This window comes from Moschus berezovskii, chromosome 20 (assembly GCF_049115385.1).
Source record: "Moschus berezovskii isolate FMDL1 chromosome 20, NW_MosBer_1.0, whole genome shotgun sequence".
Classification (NCBI taxonomy): Eukaryota; Metazoa; Chordata; class Mammalia; order Artiodactyla; family Moschidae; genus Moschus; species Moschus berezovskii.
This window is the reverse complement of record NC_142479.1, coordinates 60,552,598-60,573,194: the sequence shown is the minus strand read 5'-3', so window position 1 is coordinate 60,573,194 and position 20,597 is coordinate 60,552,598. Positions and strand designations below refer to the sequence as shown.

General features: G+C 41.5%; 1 protein-coding gene across 2 annotated transcripts; it reads left to right on the top strand.

The window, feature by feature from the left end:
• The first annotated feature begins 721 nt into the window (after positions 1–721).
• Positions 722–10,531, top strand: KPNA2 (karyopherin subunit alpha 2). Of its 2 annotated transcripts, none has more exons than XM_055408227.2 (11): positions 722–858; positions 2,186–2,283; positions 2,431–2,568; positions 4,744–4,832; positions 5,714–5,982; positions 6,150–6,244; positions 6,339–6,602; positions 6,794–7,027; positions 7,263–7,445; positions 8,572–8,721; positions 10,184–10,531. In XM_055408227.2, the coding sequence occupies exons 2-11, from the start codon at positions 2,209–2,211 to the stop codon at positions 10,274–10,276; spliced, it is 1,590 nt and encodes a 529-aa protein (XP_055264202.2). In that variant the 5' UTR covers positions 722–858; positions 2,186–2,208; the 3' UTR covers positions 10,277–10,531. The 2 variants fall into 2 exon arrangements, with proteins under 2 accessions (XP_055264202.2, XP_055264203.2); XM_055408228.2 differs by having other exon boundaries at positions 739–854.
• Positions 10,532–20,597: the final 10,066 nt, after the last annotated feature.

Sequence of the window (20,597 nt, the reverse complement as noted above, 5' to 3'; positions counted from 1 at the left end):
TGATTTCTCAAACTTATTCTCAAATGGTTCAAAAAGTAATATGTAAAAGCCATTATATATAAATAGAGGTATGCGCGTGTGTGTATACATATACATCAAAATAGTAAATTAACATTTAACAAATATGGATAAAGATTTGCAGTACTTTTGTATTTGAAATTATTAAAAATAAGACTGGAGAAGCAGGCATTAATAAATCTTTTGTTAACATAGTTCTGCTTTCTATGCAATCTTTTATGACACAAGTTAAAAACAGTAACAACTAAAAAATGAGCACATATCTGCCTTACCCCTCCCCTCCTTGATGGCCAGAGACCCTGGCCAAGTTCCTTTTGAGTCCTATCGGGAAAAATGCACAGCAATATATTTCTTTATTAAGATTTTTAAACAGAATTATTTTGGGAATCATTTGTGGTACTTAGTTAAGGCAAACGCTCAGGAAAAGGACCAGCCACCACATAGCGGTAAACCCATGCATAGAGGTAACCCTCCGACCAAGATGGACAGGGAACCGGCCCTGCGCGCTGCATGCCGGGATCTGGAGTTTTTCTTCTCCGCACTGCAAGGCTCTCGGGGATCGCGCGGCCGCTCCCTGATCTCGCGATGCTATCCTACCTTCTTCTGGGCCCTTTGACCCCCTCCCCAGCTAACGTGTTTTTCAAATTCACCAATGGGCGTATAGCGTAAGCTCGAACCAGCCAATCGGAATGCGGAGCCACCGGGAAATTTAAATCGCGCCGGCCGGCTGCACGAGCCACACCGTCCTCGGGCTGACCGTGGTGGACGTTTAGAGGCAGCAGACCCCGCAGCTTGTGCGCCGCGCACCGCCTCCGGTGGACGCTTCTGCCTGCTGTGTAGGTACGAACTGAGGTCGCAGCGCAGCTGGAGCGGCAAAGGCTGGCCCGTAGGCCGCTCTCGGATTGCTGGAGGCGGGAGGGGCGTCTCGGGGTAGACGCCCGGCCAGGCTTTGGCCTCTCTGGTCGAAGAGGCCTCGGGGGCGTAGTTCGTTTAAGAGACGGGTGTTTCACTATGGATGCGAGTGCATGGGCTTTAGTGCCCGAGCCCTTGCGAACCGCTGCAGTCGCCTTTGAGTAAGAATTAGAGCCAGGCCCGAGGACGAAAGCTTCGGTAGGGGGCCCGGCGCCTCTGGCTCCTCCTCCGCGGGTTCCCGCTGCTGCTTCCCCGAAATGGGGGTTGGGAAGGGAGTAGGGGAGGGGACTGGAGATGGAGGTGGCAGTTGGAAGTGCTATCTCTTAATTTGTAGGCCCTGGGTTGGCTGTTTCACAATTTCGTAAAAGAACAGAATGGAATTAAAGATAGACACTTTGAAGGAGGACTTTTGTGATATTTTGGGAGATTGCTCTTAAGTAGGTGAGTTTGAGTGGAACGCAACTGATACAGCCTAATTTAGTGCATTCACTCAATTTCTGGAAATGAAAATGTGCGAGATGCTGAACTGCGTCGCAAGTGTTCAGGGTGGGCAGGAAATTTTATGAAAGTTTACACAATGTTAACGACGAATCAGATTTTTAAAAATTTTCACACGTGGAGAATGTATCTGTTTTGGCTATTTAAAGACAGTGGAGCCTCAGAAGATCTGAATTTGTGGCCCGTATGACATAGATTTTAACTGTAACCTTATTTCCCGTACGTTGTCTTCAGTTAACTATTTACGGATCCTATATAGAGTCTAGAGCCACGCTGTGCAGTGTGGTAGTCACCAAACGCGTGTTGGCTGGTCTAAACTGAGTTAATGCTGTAAGCTTAAAGCACCTGCAAGATCTCGAAGAATTAGTATGAAAAAATAATGCAAAATAGTTCAGTAATTTTTTGATGTAATGTGTTGAAATGAGAAAATAGATATTAGAGTAAATAAAAGATTATTGAAGTTAATTTCATTTGTTCCTTTTTGCTTTTAACAGTCGTGGCTACTAGGAAGCTTAAATTTATACAGCTTGCATTATATTTCTGGTGGACAGTACTGGTCGTGGAAGCCTCGGCCCTTCAGAGGGGAGGGGCCAAATACAGTTTGGCCGAAACTCATCTTCCATAGTGCTGGAAAAGGAAGTTCCTCCTCTAGTATGGAAATACGAATTGAACGTGTGTTTGATAATTCCCTTAATGCTTATGTTATCGCCAAACAAAGTGATAAAGAGGAAATTTTTTTCTCTCCCCCATCTTGCAGCTTTCTCCCTTTGTCTCATAATCATGTCCACCAATGAGAATGCTAATTCTCCAGCTCCCCGCCTTAACAGATTCAAGAACAAGGGGAAAGACAGTACAGTGAGTACCTTCTGTTGTTTTCCTAGTGTTTTTTAAATGGGCAGGTATTTGGAAAGGGCGTCAAAACGGAGTGAATTTGAAAAATTGTCCTCACTTGGCAACCAGCGCTAATGTGATAGGTGAGATGATGTGTCATCTTTTCTCAAGGAAATGAGGCGGCGCCGAATAGAAGTTAATGTGGAGCTAAGGAAAGCGAAGAAGGATGACCAGATGCTGAAAAGGAGAAACGTCAGCTCTTTTCCTGATGACGCTACTTCTCCACTGCAGGAAAACCGCAACAACCAGGTGAGGATATTTTAGCTTATGAATTATGGTAGACCCAGAAAATCAATATGAGGCCTTTCTGAGATATTTAAATAACGTGTCTTAGCTTTGTGGGTTTTAAGTATCAAATGTGAAGATCTGTTTTTGTGTGCTCCTGGTCAGTAATTCTGATGGGTTATCTTTCCCCCGCCATCCGCTGTAATCTATGGAAGCTGATTCCAAGGTTGTCTTTAGCTCTGATCTACCCTTCAAGTTTCCCTGCTTTTCCAGTTGCCAGCTTTTACTTTGAGTTGGCCATTCAAGTGTTCAGTGAAAGTATGTCCAGAACCAACTTTTTTTTTTCCTGCCTTTTTTTTCTTTCTCTGCTTTTCCCTTTCCTTTCCTCCCTCCCTCTCTTTTTTTGTACTTGTCACCAGCTTTTTTCAGGTCTTTTTCCTCAGTTGTCTCTTGATTTTCATTCTGTACCGCATCAGTCAGTTCAGTCGCTCAGTCGTGTCTGACTCTCCGCGACCCCATGAATGACAGCACGCCAGGCCTCCCTGTCCATCACCAACTCCCGGAGTTCACTCAAACTCATGTCCACAGAGTCGGTGATGCCATCCAGCCATCTCATTCTCTGTCGTCCCCTTCTCCTCCCGCCCCCAACCTTTCCCAGCATCAGAGTCTTTTCCAGTGAGTCAACTTGTCGCATGAGGTGGCCAAAGTATTGCAGTTTCAGCTTCAGCATCAGTCCTTCCAATGAACACCCAGGATTGATCTCCTTTAGAATGGACTGGTTGGATCTCCTTGCAGTATAAGGGACTCTCAAGAGTCTTCTCCAACACCACAGTTCAAAAGCATCGATTCTTCGGCGATCAGCTTTCTTCACAGTCCAACTCTCACATCCATACATGACCACGGGAAAAACCATAGCCTTGACTAGACGGACCTTGGTTGGCAAAGTAATGTCTCTGCTTTTTAATATACTATCTAGGCTGGTCATAACTTTCCTTCCAAGGAGTAAGCGTCTTTTAATGTACCGCATACTGTTTAGCTAAAAGTTTTCTTAAAATACTGCTTAAAACATCTTAGAAGCTTTATGATTTTAATGCTTTTTTAAAGGTTTTTTGGAAATTAGACCCATCCTAGAGTTCTACTCATGGAGGCTTCATGATTTTATCAGAAGTGAACGATTGAATGAAAGTTGCTTAGTTGTGTCCAACTCTTTGTGACCTCATGGACTGTACAGTCCATGGAAGCCAGAATACTCGAGTGGGTAGTCGTGCTCTTCTCCGGGGATCTTCCCAACCCGGGATTGAACCCAGTTCTCCCACATTGCAGGTGGACTCTTTACCAGCTGAGCCACCAGGGAAACCCTTTCATCTTTTAAAAATACTGGGCAATTTCCTGCTTTTTTTCCTCACATTATGCTTTCCTTCAGTTCTCCTCATCTTATCAGCGTTCTTCCCTCTCCCCCCACTGAATTCCACCTGTGTTCTGTTTTTCAAGTTTTATACTCAAATCCCATCTTCTCTTTATAGCACTTCTCGGTCATCCTAACAGGAAAAATGCTCCCCAGAATTCCTGTAGCACCCCATTCTGCACCACAAATGGAGAGTAAATTCTGTATAATGCTGTATACGGTGTTTCATATATATAATCGTTTGTCCTGTGGTTGTTTAGATTTTATGTTTTCCTTGTTGTAAGGCTTTAGGGAGAATGTGATACTGTCTTTTTTAGTTAACTGTAGCTTGGTTCTCAAATGCTACAGTTAACTCCAGCCTGTAGTCACTGCCTGTAGTGTTTATGTGTGCAACACCACTGGGGGAACGCATGGATAGCAGCCTTAGCTTTGCAGATTCCCAGCACATTGCCTCTAATTCTGTCCCTTTCCCCCTAAAAGCATATCTGAATACAAGTGATTGAGACTAATGTAGGAATAACCTTCACAGTGCTCTAGTTCATTTTTTTAACCTATTCACAGCTACTGTTTTAGTGACTAGATGCTGGGATGCTCCGTTACTTAAGACATCATTTAGTCATGACACCAAATTTGAGGATTGTTCTATATATTAAATAATGAATATTTAACAAGAAAATTTAAATGTGGGACTAAACTTTTAGTAACTGATTATAAACATAGAAATGTCTTCATGTTGGGATTGCATTGTATTTAATCTTAAAATGATTTGGAAATTAATTTCCCTGTTCTTGTAGGGCACTGTAAATTGGTCTGTTGACGATATTGTCAAAGGCATAAATAGCAACAATTTGGAAAGCCAGCTCCAAGCTACTCAAGCTGCTAGGTAAGTCTTGTCTTCTGTAGCATGGGCAAACTAAGAAATCAGCCTTTTTACATTTTTTGGTGGGAAAGCGATGGGCAGGTGGTGCATAGAGTAAAGGTTAAGCCAGGCCTAGGCCTATTTTCATTATAATCTTTCCTAATCTAGAATTTTCTGTAGTTGCCTAAAATTACATCTACCTCTGGTGGTAACTTTTTGATATATTTTAGAAATGTTTTTTTGTCACTGGCATTTCAAGTCAGTGTCAGGGAAAGGAGGAATTATTCAGTAAGTGGGATTAGCACATTCATTTAGAATGGTTCATCCATTTAGGAAATAAATATATTCTATTTATTAGACTCTTCCCACCCACCATACACAAATATTTGTGACATCCATAATAGAAAGGATTAATAATTTCTGTAGCTTCACAGTGTGGGGAGAAGCAAATCCAGTTGACAGAAGATCAGGGAAAAGATGTGTGTCCTCACTACTGGTCAGAGTAATCCAGATCAAGAGTGTGATGCTATCGTATTGTCAAGGTTTTTAAAAAGTGGTAAGATCTAAAATAGATTTCTGCAGAGAGAAGGGTTCTGCATTATTGGTACTATTTCAGTTTTGGGAAAAGTAGTTTACGACACTACCTGTGGTAGCACCATGCAAACAGTCTGCTCAGCCTCTCTTAAATTCCAGGATAGCTCAACATTTAGTCTTCACTGTTAAAGGTTACTTAAAGTTCTAAACTCCTGGATTAAGTTGGTTTTAAATTGTGTTTTTTTATATGAACTAGTTTGTTCTCGAGTTGTGTTTTAAATTGTTGTGTGTGGTTTTGTTTTTTTTTTTTTGGTATGAATTTGTTTGGTTAATCACCTTCAACTTTTGTTTCTCTTTTTGCTTACCCATAGGAAACTGCTTTCCAGGGAAAAACAGCCCCCTATTGACAACATAATCCGGGCTGGTTTGATTCCAAAATTTGTGTCCTTCTTGGGAAGAACTGATTGTAGTCCCATTCAGTTCGAATCTGCTTGGGCCCTCACTAACATTGCTTCTGGGACATCAGAACAGACCAAGGCTGTGGTAGACGGAGGTGCTATCCCGGCATTCATTTCTCTGTTGGCATCTCCCCATGCTCACATCAGTGAACAAGCTGTATGGGCTCTAGGAAACATTGCAGGTACTTGGATTTGAAATTCTTTTGACTTAATGTCTCCAGTCATACTGAGGTTGGCAGAAGTGTCTTATTGTATTTGTTGTGTCAAGACACTAGTGTACTCAGTAACTGAAATTAATGGTGCTAGACAGGGAGTCATGGTTAACTTTGCCACCTTCTTTTTTTTTAAGGTGATGGTTCAGTTTTCCGAGACTTGGTTATCAAGTATGGTGCAATTGATCCGCTGTTGGCACTTCTGGCTGTCCCTGATATGTCATCTCTAGCAGTAAGTTACTTACCATAAGTCACATTTCTTACTGATTCTCATTTTTCTACCCCCTTAAAAAACAGCACTTCATTGCGTTTTTCTTTCCCCCCAGTGTGGTTACTTACGTAATCTTACCTGGACACTTTCAAATCTTTGTCGCAACAAGAATCCTGCACCCCCTTTAGAGGCTATTGAGCAGATTCTTCCTACTTTAGTTCGTCTCCTGCATCACGATGATCCAGAAGTATTAGCTGATACCTGCTGGGCTATTTCCTACCTTACTGATGGTCCAAATGAACGGATTGAAATGGTTGTGAAAACTGGGGTTGTACCCCAACTTGTGAAGCTTTTAGGAGCTACTGAATTGCCAATTGTGGTAAGTTAATTTTCAAATGAGAATATAAAGTATAAGGAGCACAATCAGTTGGTACTACTAATATTGACATATTGTATATTTTAGGCCATAATGATCCTCTTACCTGTCAGAACTTTTAGGGTGTAGACATTCTGAGTAGTGCTGGAATAGATAAAAGATAACTGCCAGCATCAACTTTTTTTTCCTTTCAGACTCCTGCGCTCAGAGCCATAGGAAATATTGTCACTGGGACAGATGAACAAACACAGGTTGTAATAGATGCAGGAGCACTTGCCGTGTTCCCCAGCCTGCTGACAAACTCCAAAACTAACATTCAGAAGGAGGCTACGTGGACAATGTCAAACATCACAGCTGGCCGCCAGGACCAGATACAACAAGTTGTGAATCATGGATTAGTCCCATTCCTTGTTGGCCTTCTCTCAAAGGTACTACAGCCTTAGGACTTAATGGGCAGGCATTTGGTAGAGTTGTACTTCTAAGATTCTTAATGTACTAATGTTAGGTTCTATTTAACAGTCCTTTGCTAAATAATAGTAACCTTTTTACGTTAGCTTGGATAGAACCAATTTGAAGTCTTAATCACTTTCTTCTAAAACAGTAGTTTTAGAATCTTATTTTTATGACCATTCTGAAATAAACCTGTTTCTTTATGTTAATTAGGCAGACTTTAAGACACAAAAGGAAGCCGCATGGGCTGTGAACAACTATACAAGTGGCGGAACTGTTGAGCAGATTGTGTACCTTGTTCATTGTGGCATAATAGAGCCGTTGATGAACCTCCTAACTGCAAAAGATACCAAAATTGTTCTGGTTATTCTGGATGCCGTTTCAAATATCTTTCGGGTAAGTCTTAACAAGACGGCATTTGTTTGAATTTGGACTCGATAATTGGTTTACTGTTTAGATGACGGAGTGAGGGGCAGCTAAGTTTACTCAGTTCACCACAGAATCAGATTACGTGGGCCACACTCTTGATAAAACATGTGGCAAAGGATTATGAGAGAGATAAAGGAGGTGACAAATGCATGATGTGACCTGAATTGAGGCCAGGTACATAGATGAAAGGTGTTCCTACACATTTATTTTGTCAAGCATTAATTCCCCCAATTTCATAATAAACTTTGGTGAAATTAAATTTGAATGACCTGGTTATTTATATTTTTCTTTTGGTTCCATTCCCAATTGATTGAAGTGTGATAGCACATGGCACTTGATGTAATGTTTAATGGTTGGTAGGTCCCACTCAACAACTTAAAACTTCTGATTATGGAAATTTTTACATATCAGAGTTGAGTTGAGAGTAATGATCCCTAACGTATGTATCACCTAGCTTAAATAATTTGTCAACATTTGGCCTCTCTTTTTCCTCACCCTTACCTTTTACTTTATTTTGAAGCAAGTCAGTTATTTCATTTTTAAGTATCTTTAAATATTTATGTCTCTCCTGAAAGTTGAGCACTTTAAAAACATGGCTAGCCACGATATCATTTGTGTATATACCTAATAGATTCTTGATATCAACAAATAGTCCAGTTAGGGAAATTTTTTTTTACATACCTTAGGTTATTACCCTTGGACAATGGTTCTCTTGCTTGATTTCCATACACCTTGGGATTATCTGGGGTGCTTTTATACCAGTAATTTTCTATTCCCGTCACAGACCAGTGGGCCTGGACATAGTATCATTTTTAAAGTTACCCAAGTGATTTTGATAAACAGAAAAAGTGGAGAACTATACTAAGATCTTCGTGGCTGAAAGCTATAGAAGTAGCTGCGAAGAGCAAGTACAGATCTGATTCCTTTGAATTATTTAAAAAATGTGAAGTTGAGTTTTGTCTCATAGGGTTGTGAAGGAACTGTTAAGTGTTTATTTCTGTCTGATATATATTGATAGTCAAACAAAGACATTGTTTTCTTCATTAAAAGAGTTCATTCAAAGTTTAGTCTTCTAAACTTGAATTTTTTTCAGGCTGCTGAGAAACTAGGTGAAACTGAGAAACTTAGTATAATGATTGAAGAATGTGGAGGTTTGGACAAAATTGAAGCTCTGCAAAACCATGAAAATGAGTCTGTGTACAAAGCTTCATTAAACTTAATTGAGAAGTATTTCTCTGTAGAGGTGAGTAAACTGGTAATATTAATAGCTGGGAAGGTTAAGCCCATAAGATATTTTTTCCTCAAACTATTAATGAGCCTTGATAAACCGTAAAATATCAGCATAAGTATGCTATTGCATATAACATACATATTTGTTCCTCTAATGTTTTGCTTGATAATAATACCATCTTTTAACTTGAAATACTAAAAAGTCACCAGTTTACTTTGGAATGAATAGCCTCACAAATCTTAGAATGTCTTGAGAGTGAGTTTGTGTAGGAGTTGGAGAAGTGGGCCAACCCCACAGCCATCCTCTGGCCTAATAGGCTGTTTTCCTCTTGCCTCCTGAAAAGTGACAGGTTAAGGAAATCTCTTTTTCTGTTATTGTAGTAGCATTTTAAAAAGAAACTTATTTTTGTCTGTGGTGGGTCTTTGTTGCTGTGCAAGGGCTTTCTCTAGTTGTAGCAAGAGGAAGCTACTCTCTAGTTGAGGTGTGTGGGCTTCTCATTGCGGTGGCTTCTTGTTGCAGAGCACAGGCTCCAGACTGTAAGGGCTTCAGTAGTTGTGGCTCATGGGCTTAGTTGCCCCACAGCACGTGGGGTCTTCTCCAATCAGGGATCGAACCCATGTCCCTTGTGTTAGCAGGCAGATTCTTAACCACTGGACCACCAGGGAAGTCCCATGATTTTTTATTGAAGTTTAGTTGATTTGTAATGTGTTTAATTAGTGCTATACAGTGAAGTGATTCAGTTACACATACATATATTCTTTTCTATTATTGTTTATCATAGGATATAGAATATAATTCTCTGCTGTACAGTAGAACCTTGTTGTTAATCTATTCTATATATAAAAATTTAAATTTGCTAACCTCAACCTGCTGCATCTTCTCTTCCCCCAATGGCAAGCACCCACCTGTTTTCTATGTCCGTGATTATGTTTCTGTTTGGTAGATATGTTCATCTGTGTTCTATTTTAGATTCCACATATAAGCGATATGTCTCTCTGACTGACTTCACTTAGTATGATAATCTCTAGTTGCATCCCTGTTACAGTAGCATTTCTTAACCTATTCAGAACCTTCCCCTGTCAGGCAAACTTCAGCAGTCCTCCCTCCACGATTTGAGATGTTAAAATATGGTTCAAGATTAAAGGTGAAATATGCAAATGAAGACCTTAAGAGTGAATACTTATAGGTATTATGCTTAGTGAAATGAGTCAGAGAGTAAGACAAATACCATAAGATTTCTCTATGTGGGATGTTTAGGGGGGAATAAAAAACAACACGTCAGCTCATAGATAGAACAGATTGGTGGTTGCCAGAGGTTGAGGGTGGGAGAAATGAGTAAACTGTATTTTTGTGTTTGTTTTCAGCTTAAATAAATTGAGATAAAAGAATAAAGTGTAAATATAGATTGCTAGGAAACTCTTAGAGATGTGCCATATTTATGGGTTAATATTGTTTTGTTTTTAAATACTTCTAGGAAGAGGAAGATCAAAATGTTGTGCCAGAAACTACCTCTGAAGGCTACACATTCCAAGTGCAGGATGGCTCTGCTGGGACCTTCAACTTTTAGATGTACATCTGAGGCTTAAAGTTGTTCGTTGTGTACTATGTTTGGTATAAGTTTGTCTTACTGTTTCTCTACTAAGAACTCTTTTTAAATGTGGTTTGTTAATGTAGCACTTTTTACAACAAAACTATACTTGAACAGTTCCAGACTGTACATACTGTATGAAGCTTCTCCTCTCAATGGGTTTCTTATTTCTATGTGGAATTTCATATCTTGCAGTGTCCTGTAAATAAAGATTAAATTCCACCCTTTTCTTTACTTCACCATGCCAATGTGTTACTTTCTAATTTAGAGCTCTCACAGGTTGCAAAGGAAAGGGAGTTGAACTGAACACATGTGACTCTAAACTGGGGTATAGTTCTGGTGGCAGGCAGCATTTGATGTAAGGTTTGTCATGTCATCAAGGATACAGAGTTGATAGCTTCCTGTCTGCTTCTGAGTTCTGGCTTTGCTCTGGGCTGCTTCCCTGCTTGATTGGTGAGAATGCCCTTGGAATGTCATGGGACATTTTTCACTGGACACATTTTTCACCAAAGAACAAATAAAATTTACCAGAACCCCTCAGCCAGTGTCTTCTTAAGTCATACTGGCCACTGGGATAAAAATCTTAAATTTAATCTTAAATTTCTCCCAGAGTTACAAGTGGAGTTCATTCCTCCCAACTTTGAAGGCTGCACCTGGGAAAATTCGATTGGTAAGGAGTGGGGTCCACGTATTGAGTTCTTTTCATTCCCAGGCGCTCTCATCTGCAGTCTGGGTTGTGAAAGCCACTATGCTAGCAGAAAAGGAAGGGGTGGGGTGGAGTTTTAACTACAATATCCCAGAAGTCTTAGGAAAACGAAATGCGTCTTCAATGTACTACTGTCAGTTTTCACTTTTCAGATTATTGGAAAAATGAGCAAATGCTTCACGAAGATAAAAGCTGTGATAGCGGGCATGGAAAGACTCAAACTGAACACTATGACCTTTAAGGGCTACTGTATTCAGTAAGACAAGATAGTTCTTGGAGTTGGTTGTATAATGCAAGGAATTGCCATTTACCTTCTCAGTGGGTTCAAGCCCTTCCCCCAGTTCATCGACATATGCATTAATACATTCTGCCTTTTGTAGAGTTTTTTTAAAAGTTCTCAAAGGTGCTCATCCTGTTGGGGAGCAGAAACACTTAAGCTGATGTGTATTTAAAACACCTTCCAACAGCCGAATTCTTAACGTGGAACATGACACCTGTTACAGGTGTTCCTCTTAAGTGCCGGGCACCTTGTTGGAGCCCTGGTGTTTTCTCAGCTTTATCTGCAGTCCTCCAGGCAGGAGGACAGAAGTAACCAGCCTGGAGCTCTGTCCTCCCTTCCCTGCCTAAGTCTTGGTCCACTCCCTTTTTCCCTCCCCATCCCCCAACATTAATCCCTTCTTGGTTGCCGCATCCAAAAGTCTAGCCTGAGAAAATGTGGACGTGAACCTGCACATCCTAGGCTTTCACTTTAAGATGGGTGGAGCTTTATGGCTTTAAAGGGACTAGTGTAACACAAGGTAGGCTTGATAAGGGCAGAAATGGTATGGACCTAACAAGCAAAAGATTAAGAAGAGGTGGCAAGAATACACAGAAGAACTGTACAAAAAAGATCTTCGCAGCCAAGATAATCATGATGGCGTGATCACTCACCTGGAGCCAGACATCTTGGAATGTGAAGTCAAGTGGGCCTTAGAGAGCATCACGACGAACAAAGCTGGTGGAGGTGATGGAATTCCAATTGAGCTATTTCAAATCCTGAAAGATGATGCTATGAAAGTGCTGCACTCAATATGCCAGCAAATTTGGAAAACTCAGCAGGGGCCACAGAACTGGAAAAGGTCAGTCTTCATTCCAATCCCAAAGAAAGGCAATGGCAAAGAATGCTCAAACTACCGCACAATTGCACTCATCTCACACGCTAGTAAAGTCATGCTCAAAATTCTCCAAGCCAGGCTTCAGCAATATGTGAACTGTGAACTTCCAGATGTTCAAGCAGGTTTTAGAAAAGGCAGAGGAACCAGAGATCAAATTGCCAACACCCGCTGGATCATGGAGAAAGCAAGAGAGTTCCAGAAAAACGTGTATTTCTGCTTCATTGACTATGCCAAAGCTTTTGACTGTGTGGATCACAATAAACTGGAAAATTCTGAAAGAGACGGGAATACCAGACCACCTGACCTGCCTCTTGAGAAACCTGTATGTAGGTTAGGAAGCAACAGAACTGGACATGGAACAACAGACTGGTTCCAAATAGGAAAAGGAGTACGTCAAGGTTGTATATTGTCACCCTGCTTATTTAACTTATATGCAGAGTACATCATGAGGAACACTGGGCTGGAATCAAGATTGCGGGGAGAAACATCAATAACCTCAGATATGCAGATGACACCACCCTTCTGGCAGAAAGTGAAGAGGAACTCAAAAGCCTCTTGATAAGAGTGAAAGAGGAGAGTGAAAAGGTTGGCTTGAAGCTCAACATTCAGAAAACGATCATGGCATCTGGTTCCATCACTTCATGGGAAATAGATGGGGAAACAGTGGAAACAGTGTCAGGCTTTATTTTTTTGGGCTCCAAAATCACTGCAGATGCTGATTGCAGCTATGAAATTTAAAGACACTTTCTCCTTGGAAGGAAAGTTATGACCAACCTAGATAGCATATTAAAAAGCAGAGACATTACTTTGCCAACCAAGGTCCGTCTAGTCAAGGCTATGGTTTTTCCTGTGGTCATGTATGGATGTGAGAGTTGGACTGTGAAGAAAGCTGATCGCCGAAGAATTGATGCTTTTGAACTGTGGTGCTGGAGAAGACTCTTGAGAGTCCCTTGGACTGCAAGGAGATCCAACCAGTCCATTCTAGAGGAGATCAATCCTGAGTGTTTATTGGAAGGACTGATGCTAAAGCTGAAACTCCAGTACTTTGGCCACCTCATGCGACGAGTTGACTTCGCTGGAAAAGAGTCTGATGCTGGGAGGGATTGGGGGTGGGTGGAGACGGGGACGACAGAGAATGAGATGGCTGGATGGCATCACCGACTCAATGGACATGAGTTTGAGTGAACTCCGGGAGTTGGTGATGGACAGGGAGGCCTGGCGTGTTGATTCATGGGGTCGCAAAGAGTCGGACACAACTGAGCGACTGAACACACACTCGGATAGTATAAGGCCTGGATTTGTTAGCGTGAAGGCATGACTTGGTGAAGTAATGGACAGGAGACAGCTGCTTTCCAAAAATACATTTTCATATTTTAGATAAAATTCCTAATATACTAGTTTCCTTCAAGTTAAAATCCAGAGAGGAATTTGTATGTTTTCATTGAACTTGATAAAATCTAACGTCTTTGAGTTTTTATATTCAGCTTGATTTCAAGAAGTGACAAAATAGCCCCCAACTTTTCCCTCTTGCATTAAATGGTAATCTCTAAATTATGGGCTTCCCAGGTGGCTCAGTGGTAAAAAATCCACCTGCCAATGAAGGAGACTCCGTTCAATCCCTGGGTCAGGAATATCCCCTGGAGTGGGAAATGGCAACCAACTCCAGTATACTTGCCTGGGAAACTGTATGGACAGACGTGTCTGGTGGGCTACAGTCCATGGGGTCGCAGAGTTGGACACCACTGGGTGAGCATGCATGTGTGTATGTGTAAATTGCATTAATACACTGCATTTTTAAGCTTCTAGCAGTTTTAAATCACATCTAAGATTTTAATAAACCATCACTGCCTGTGATGACTTCATTTTTGTATTGTCATAGGGAAGATGGGAAAGCAAAATTTCAGTCAAATATCAAAGTAAAAACTGCTGACACTTATTTTGCTTGTTGAAAAATCTTTAAAAAGTTAACATGAGGAAAAGATTGAACTTCGGTGCTATTTCCAGAGTGTTTTTTAAATTAGTTTTTTATTGGAGTATAGTTGCTTTACAATGTTGTGTTCATTTCTGCTATACTTCCTGGAGTATGGATTCTTTAAATTGCCAATGTATCTTGGCTTTAAAATCCTATCAAGCAACTTGACTATTTTTAGAATAAGGTAGGAAATAAACTACAGGCAAAGCTAGTGGAGGTGGTGGAACTCCAGCTGAGCTATTTCAAATCCTAAACGATGATGCTGGGGAAGTGCTGCACTCAATATGCCAGCAAATTTGGAAAACTCAGCAGTGGCCACAGAACTGGAAAAGGTCAGTTTTCATTCCAATCCCAAAGAAAGGCAATGCCAAAGAATGCTCAAACTACTGCACAATTGCCCTCATCTCACACGCTAGCAAAGTAATGCTCAGAATTCTCCAAGCCAGGCTTCAACAGTTCATGAACCGTGAACTTGCAGATGTTCAAGCTGGATTTAGAAACGGCAGAGGAACCAGAGATCAAATTGCCAACATCTACTGGATCATCGAAAAAGCAAGAATTCCAGAAAAACATCTGATTTCTGCTTTATTGACTATGCCAAAGCCTTTGACTGTGTGGATCACCACAAACTAACTGGAAAATTCGTAAAGAGATGGCAATACCAGACCACGTGTTCTGTTCAGTCGCTCAGTCGTGTCTGACTCTTTGCGACCCCGTGGACTGTAGCCTACCAGGCTTCTCCGTGCGACCCCGTGGACTGTAGCCTACCAGGCTTCTCCGTCCATGGGATTCTCCAGGCAAGAATACTGGAGTGGGTTACCGTTTCCTTCTCCAGGGGATCTTCCAGACCCAGGGATCGAACCCGGGTCTCCCACATTGGAGGCAGACGCTTTAACCTCTGAGCCACCAGGGAAGCCCTGACCTGCCTCCTAAGAAATCTGTGTGCAAGTCAGGAAACAACAGAACTGGACATGGAACAACAGACTGGTTCCAAATAGGGAAAGGAGTACATCAAGGTTGTATATTGTCACCCTGCTTATTTAACTTATATGCAGAGTACATCATGAGGAACGCTGGGCTGGATGAAACACAAGCTGAAATCGATTGCAGGGAGAAATATCAATAACCTCAGATATGCAGATGACACCACCCTTATGGCAGAAAGTGAAGAACTAAAGAGCCTCTTGATGAAAGTGAAAGAGGAGAGTGAAAAAGTTGGCTTAAAACTCAACATTCAGAAAACTAAGATCATGGCATCTGGTCTCATCACTTCATGGCAAATAGATGGGGAAATAGTGGAAACTGACGGACTTTAGGGGCTCCAGAATCACTGCAGATGGTGACCGCAGCCATGAAATTAAAAGACACTTGCTCCTTGAAAGAAAAGCTACCACCAACCTAGACAGCATATTAAAAAACAGAGACATTACTTTCCCAAAAAAGGTCCATCTAGTCAAAGCTATGGTTTTTTCAGTAGTCATGTATGGATGTGAGAGTTGGATTATAAAGAAAGCTGAGTGCAAAGAATTGATGCTTTTGAACTGGAGTGTTGGAGAAGCCTCTTCAGAGTCCCTTGGTCTGCAAGGAGATCCAACCAGTCCATCCTAAAGGAAATCAGTCCTGAATATTCATTGAAAGGACTGATGTTGAAGCTGAAACTCCAATACTTTGGCCACCTGATGCGAAGAGCTGACTCATTTGTAAAAATCCTGATGCTGGGAAAGATTGAAGGCAGGAGGAGAAGGGGACGACAGAGGATGAGATGGTTGGATGGCATCACGGACTCAATGCATATGAGTTTGAGTAAACTCTGGGAGTTGGTGATGGACAGGGAGGCCTGGCATACCGCAATCCATGGAGTTGCAAAGAGTCAGACACGACTGAGCAACTGAACTGAAACATTTGTTTTCTCAAGGCTGTTTTTTTTTTTTTTCCCTTCTCCTCATCCTCAACCTTTCTGTGACTGCCTCATCCCTGAAAAGAAATTCTGGATAATTTCTTGTTACAGTACATCCTTGTTAAATAGGATTTTTGCTTCAGCATTAGGCGTCTTAAATTGCTCTTATTTATTTTGTACTTTCCAGAACCAAGTCAATTAAAACCAAAATTGTGCTCATCAAAGTGGCATGTTCCTTTCCATTCTAAATAGCAGTGTTGTTTGTATGGGCAGTTGGAAACCTTGTGAGCCACAGGACCCCAAGTTCAGAAGGCCATTAAGGGAAGTGTAGCTGGCCGCTCCTTCCCTCCCTCCACCCTTGCTGAAGCTTGCCAAGACCCAGCTGGCTGATTTTGCAAAACCCTTGAAATATGTCATTAATGGTGCTTGCTTTTGAGATTGGGCTGTTGACCTAATTTGTGATGAACAAAACCTGGCCAAATCACGCCGCGCTCCCCTCCCCCCAGGGAAAGTGTTCGTGAAAAGTGTTTAGCAACATCACCGATTTAAATAACCTCAGCTAATAAAGATGATAGAAAACACTCAAGCTATCAAGTAGGATTTTTTGAGGACAGAAGAGCAATTTAATTTTGAGCATTTGTATGTTAAATGGCATGTTGTTGGCATAGTTTGAAAGCAGAATTCTGGTGTCTATAAACGCCCAGTTCCTCCTAAATATTTGGGACAGTTTCATAACACTGTGTAGGAGTTGTACACAGCAAACCCTCTTAAACTGATCAGTTTGTGCATTCCTCTCAGGCTTTTCACAATCAAAAATGTCTTTCCCTATCCTAGTTCCTAGAGTGGTGCAATGGAATGGACTATTAATTAGGAGCCAGATCAGCCTAAGTTAAAGTCTGTCTCTACTGTATTTTAGTGAGTGTGCTTTGGGTTATCTCCGTAGCCCACAATCCCTGCTGGGCTGTACCCTGAAATAGGCTACCATATACTATCTGATTACCATAATATCAGTATGCTAGGTAAATACATAGTCATAGAACAGCTATTTCCCACCTTTTTTTTTTTTTTTAATTAAATTTTTTTCTGTTTTGGCTGCACCATGCAGCATGTGGGATCTTGGTTCCTCCACCAGGGATGGAACCCACACCCTCTGCATTAGAAGCAAGGAGTCTTAACCACTGGATCACCAGCGAACTCCCCATTCCCAACTTTAACAACAAAGGTTTCTTTGCTGTTCTTCCACAGACCTCTATTTTGATATATATTTACCTCCTAGCTAAGTTTATTATTACTCTCACTTTTTCTTATCATTCTCCGTTATACATCCTCCTGAGACATCACATGGCTTGTTTCTGTACTCAGTGGTAGGATTCTATTCCAAAGCTGAAAGTTCTGTTGGTCTTTAGGCCTGTTACAGGCTTACCAGAGCTTTCCAAACAGTGAAACTGGCCCAAGGACCACCAGTTTTTCCAGGGATGGCCTTTGCAGCTAAACCTGTGAGGGCGTCAAGTTCCTGTACCCTGCCCTTATTCTCCTTTCTCGTCATTCTATTGGAACGTTTACTTAGGGCACCTTTCTCATCTAACGTCTCACTGGCCCTAAGAACAGCCCCACCCAAGCCAACCTGGTGATGGTTTGCTTGGAAGCTTGTCAGCTTAGCCAACCCATTGTTGTTCAGTTGCTAAGTTGTGTCTGACTGTTTGCGACCCCATGGACAGCAGCACGCCAGGCTTCACTGTCTCCCAGAGTTTGCTCAAACTCATGTCCATTGAGTTGGTGATGTCATCCTACCATCTCATCCTCTATCACCCCCTTCTCCTGCCTTCAATCTTTTCAAGCATCAAGGGTCTTTGCTAGTGAGTTGGCTCTTCACATCAAGTGGCCAGCCAGTGGAGCTTCAGCTTCAGCATCAGTCCTTCTAATGAATTATAAGGGTTGATTTCCTTTAGGATTTACTGGTTTGATCTCCTTGCTGTCCAGGGACTCTCAAGAGTCTTCTCCAGCACCACAGTTGGAAAGCATCAATTCTTTGGCGCGCAGACTTCTTTATGGTCCAGCTCTCACATCTGTACATGACTACTGGAAAATCCGTGACTTTAACTATATGGACCTTTGCTGGCAAAATGATATCTCAGCTTTTTAATATGCTGTGTAGGTTTGTCACAGCTTTTCTTCCAAGGAGCAAGTGTCTTTTAATTTCATGGCTTCAGTCACCATCTGCAGTGATTTTGGAACCCAAGAAAATAAAATCTGACAATATATAGGCCTTTACTTGTGATATGAAGCTGCTTAAGTGAGTGAACATTTTACAACAAACAACCAAACAAAGCTGTGTTTTCTACTCTGAATGAGGTTGAATGTTTAGAACTTGAAAAGATTCAGGTAGGGGTGTGTATGTGTGTGTGTGTGTGTGTGTGTGCGTGTGTGTGTTAGTTTCCTAGTCATGTCCAACTCTTGCAACTGGCTCCTCTGTCTATGGAATTCTCCAGGCAAGAGTTCTGGAGTAGGTTGCCATTCCCTTCTGCAGGGGATCGTCCCAACCCAGGGATTGAACCCAGGTCTCCTGCATTGCAGGCAGATTCTTTACCATCGAGTCACCAGGGAAGCCCTCAGGGAGAGATATGGAAGCTTAGTCACAAAAACAAAGGAATCTGGGAAAGAATTGGATGACTCAGAAAACTTTGAATTCATTCAAAATGAATGAAAAAGGATAATATAAATACATAAATATTAGTAGGCTGTTCCAACTGTAGTTATGAAAGACATATGAAATTTTAGCAGAACTGTTGGATTACAGGAGAAATATGGAAAAACACATAGAAATGAGAAGACCTTTAAAAGTTGGCTTAAACCAAATTTTTAGATGACCAGTGACTATCCCCACTCTCAATTTTTGTCCATCGTTTCAACCAATTTCTCTGTCACTCCGAGGAAACATTAACTTAGTGAATGTGAAACTTCTTTCTTCTTGGTAACTTTGTAAAATAACCTTGTTACAGAGGTAATCCTAATTTTGGGAAATTTTAAAAACCCACCACCACAAAGATAAAAATAGCCTAAAATCTCACCATTAGATTGTATATTTTTTCATAGATAGGAATTCTTTTTCAAGTTATTTTAAATTTTATTAGAAAAGAATATAAGGAAAAATATGACCACAAGATGTTTACTTAGTAGTAACACATGCATAATTAAACACATAAACAATTTTGGATTTTTTTTTATTGATTTACAATATTAGTTTCAGCTGTACAACTAACAGTGCAATAGTGATTGAAGATTTTTATAGATTATACTCCATTTATAGTTATTATAAAATACTGGCTATATTCCCTGTGCTGTACAACATAATCTTGTTACCTCTTTATTTTATACATAGTATTAATACTTTGTAGAGATAGAAAGTTTTAATCGGAATAACCTGAGATCCAGGACAGGCCTTTAGGGGCTCATGAACCCCTGAAATTGTATGCAAAGTTTACTGTTAAATACAGGAATATGAGCTTTTCTGAGAAAGGGGCTCATACACTGATGAAAACTGGATTCTTAAAGGTGTAGCCACCCTCAAAACATTACACACTTCAGGTGTAGTTCTCTCCAATTCATTTTCTACACAGCTGAGGTGCACTTTATTTTTTAAATATCATCGGAGCCAGCTTCACGCAGTTGTTTAAGACCTCGGGCCAAGAATTCAGCTGTAATTTGACTAAAGAACTCAAGTCGAATGGGAGTTTTAACTGCTGTCCCTCAAAGATGGCATTTGGTGGACATTCATTTCAAAAGCGTGATGAAGCACAGGAAGAATCTGGTGCCTTTGTCCCCTGAAAGAGAAGATGGCAGGGGTTTGCATTTCTCTCTTTGGCCTCAAGTTCGGCTTCTCTGCAGGCCCCAGAGGGTGGGCGGTAACAAAGTACTGTTTGGCTCCCCATCCTCTTGCTGACAGCCAGGTCTCTGAGAGGCGAATCAGACACTTCCCGGTGTTGGATCCCTGGGCTCGACTGCCAGGGATGGCTCCTAACTGTTCTCAAGGAAGCAGGGAACTTGCCTGGCCTTCACCAGCTTCATCAGAGTGTCACTCTCTTCAGAAATTGGCTTTGTTTCTAGGCCTTGTGCTTTGCTTTGGAGCTAACAACTGCCATTTCCCCCTGGTATTTCTGCTGTGGTCATCATGCCTGCCCTTCTCCTAGGAGGTTGGGGGAATTTGCTAGCCAAAGTCAGACAGCTGGCTCCCAGATGGCTCTCCGTCCCATGACCCCACCAGCATCCCAACATCGATTTGCTCAGGAGGCTTAAACTCAGCTAGCGGGGCAGGATGCCTGAGGACCCCCACCCTGAGAGATTTATGGGCTCAGGCCTTGGAGGGAGCAAATCTCTGGAGGCTGGGGCTACTTAGTTTCTTTTTGTTGCGCATTCTAGAATTCTGCCTGACACAAAAGAGACTGACCTCATTCTTACCCCACCCAGAGATTAAGTGGGGATAACTAGATAACTAGCAAGTTATTACTGACAATGCTAAATTACCTGGCAAAGAAAGTTTCTCTGTCTCTCTACACACACACACACACACACAC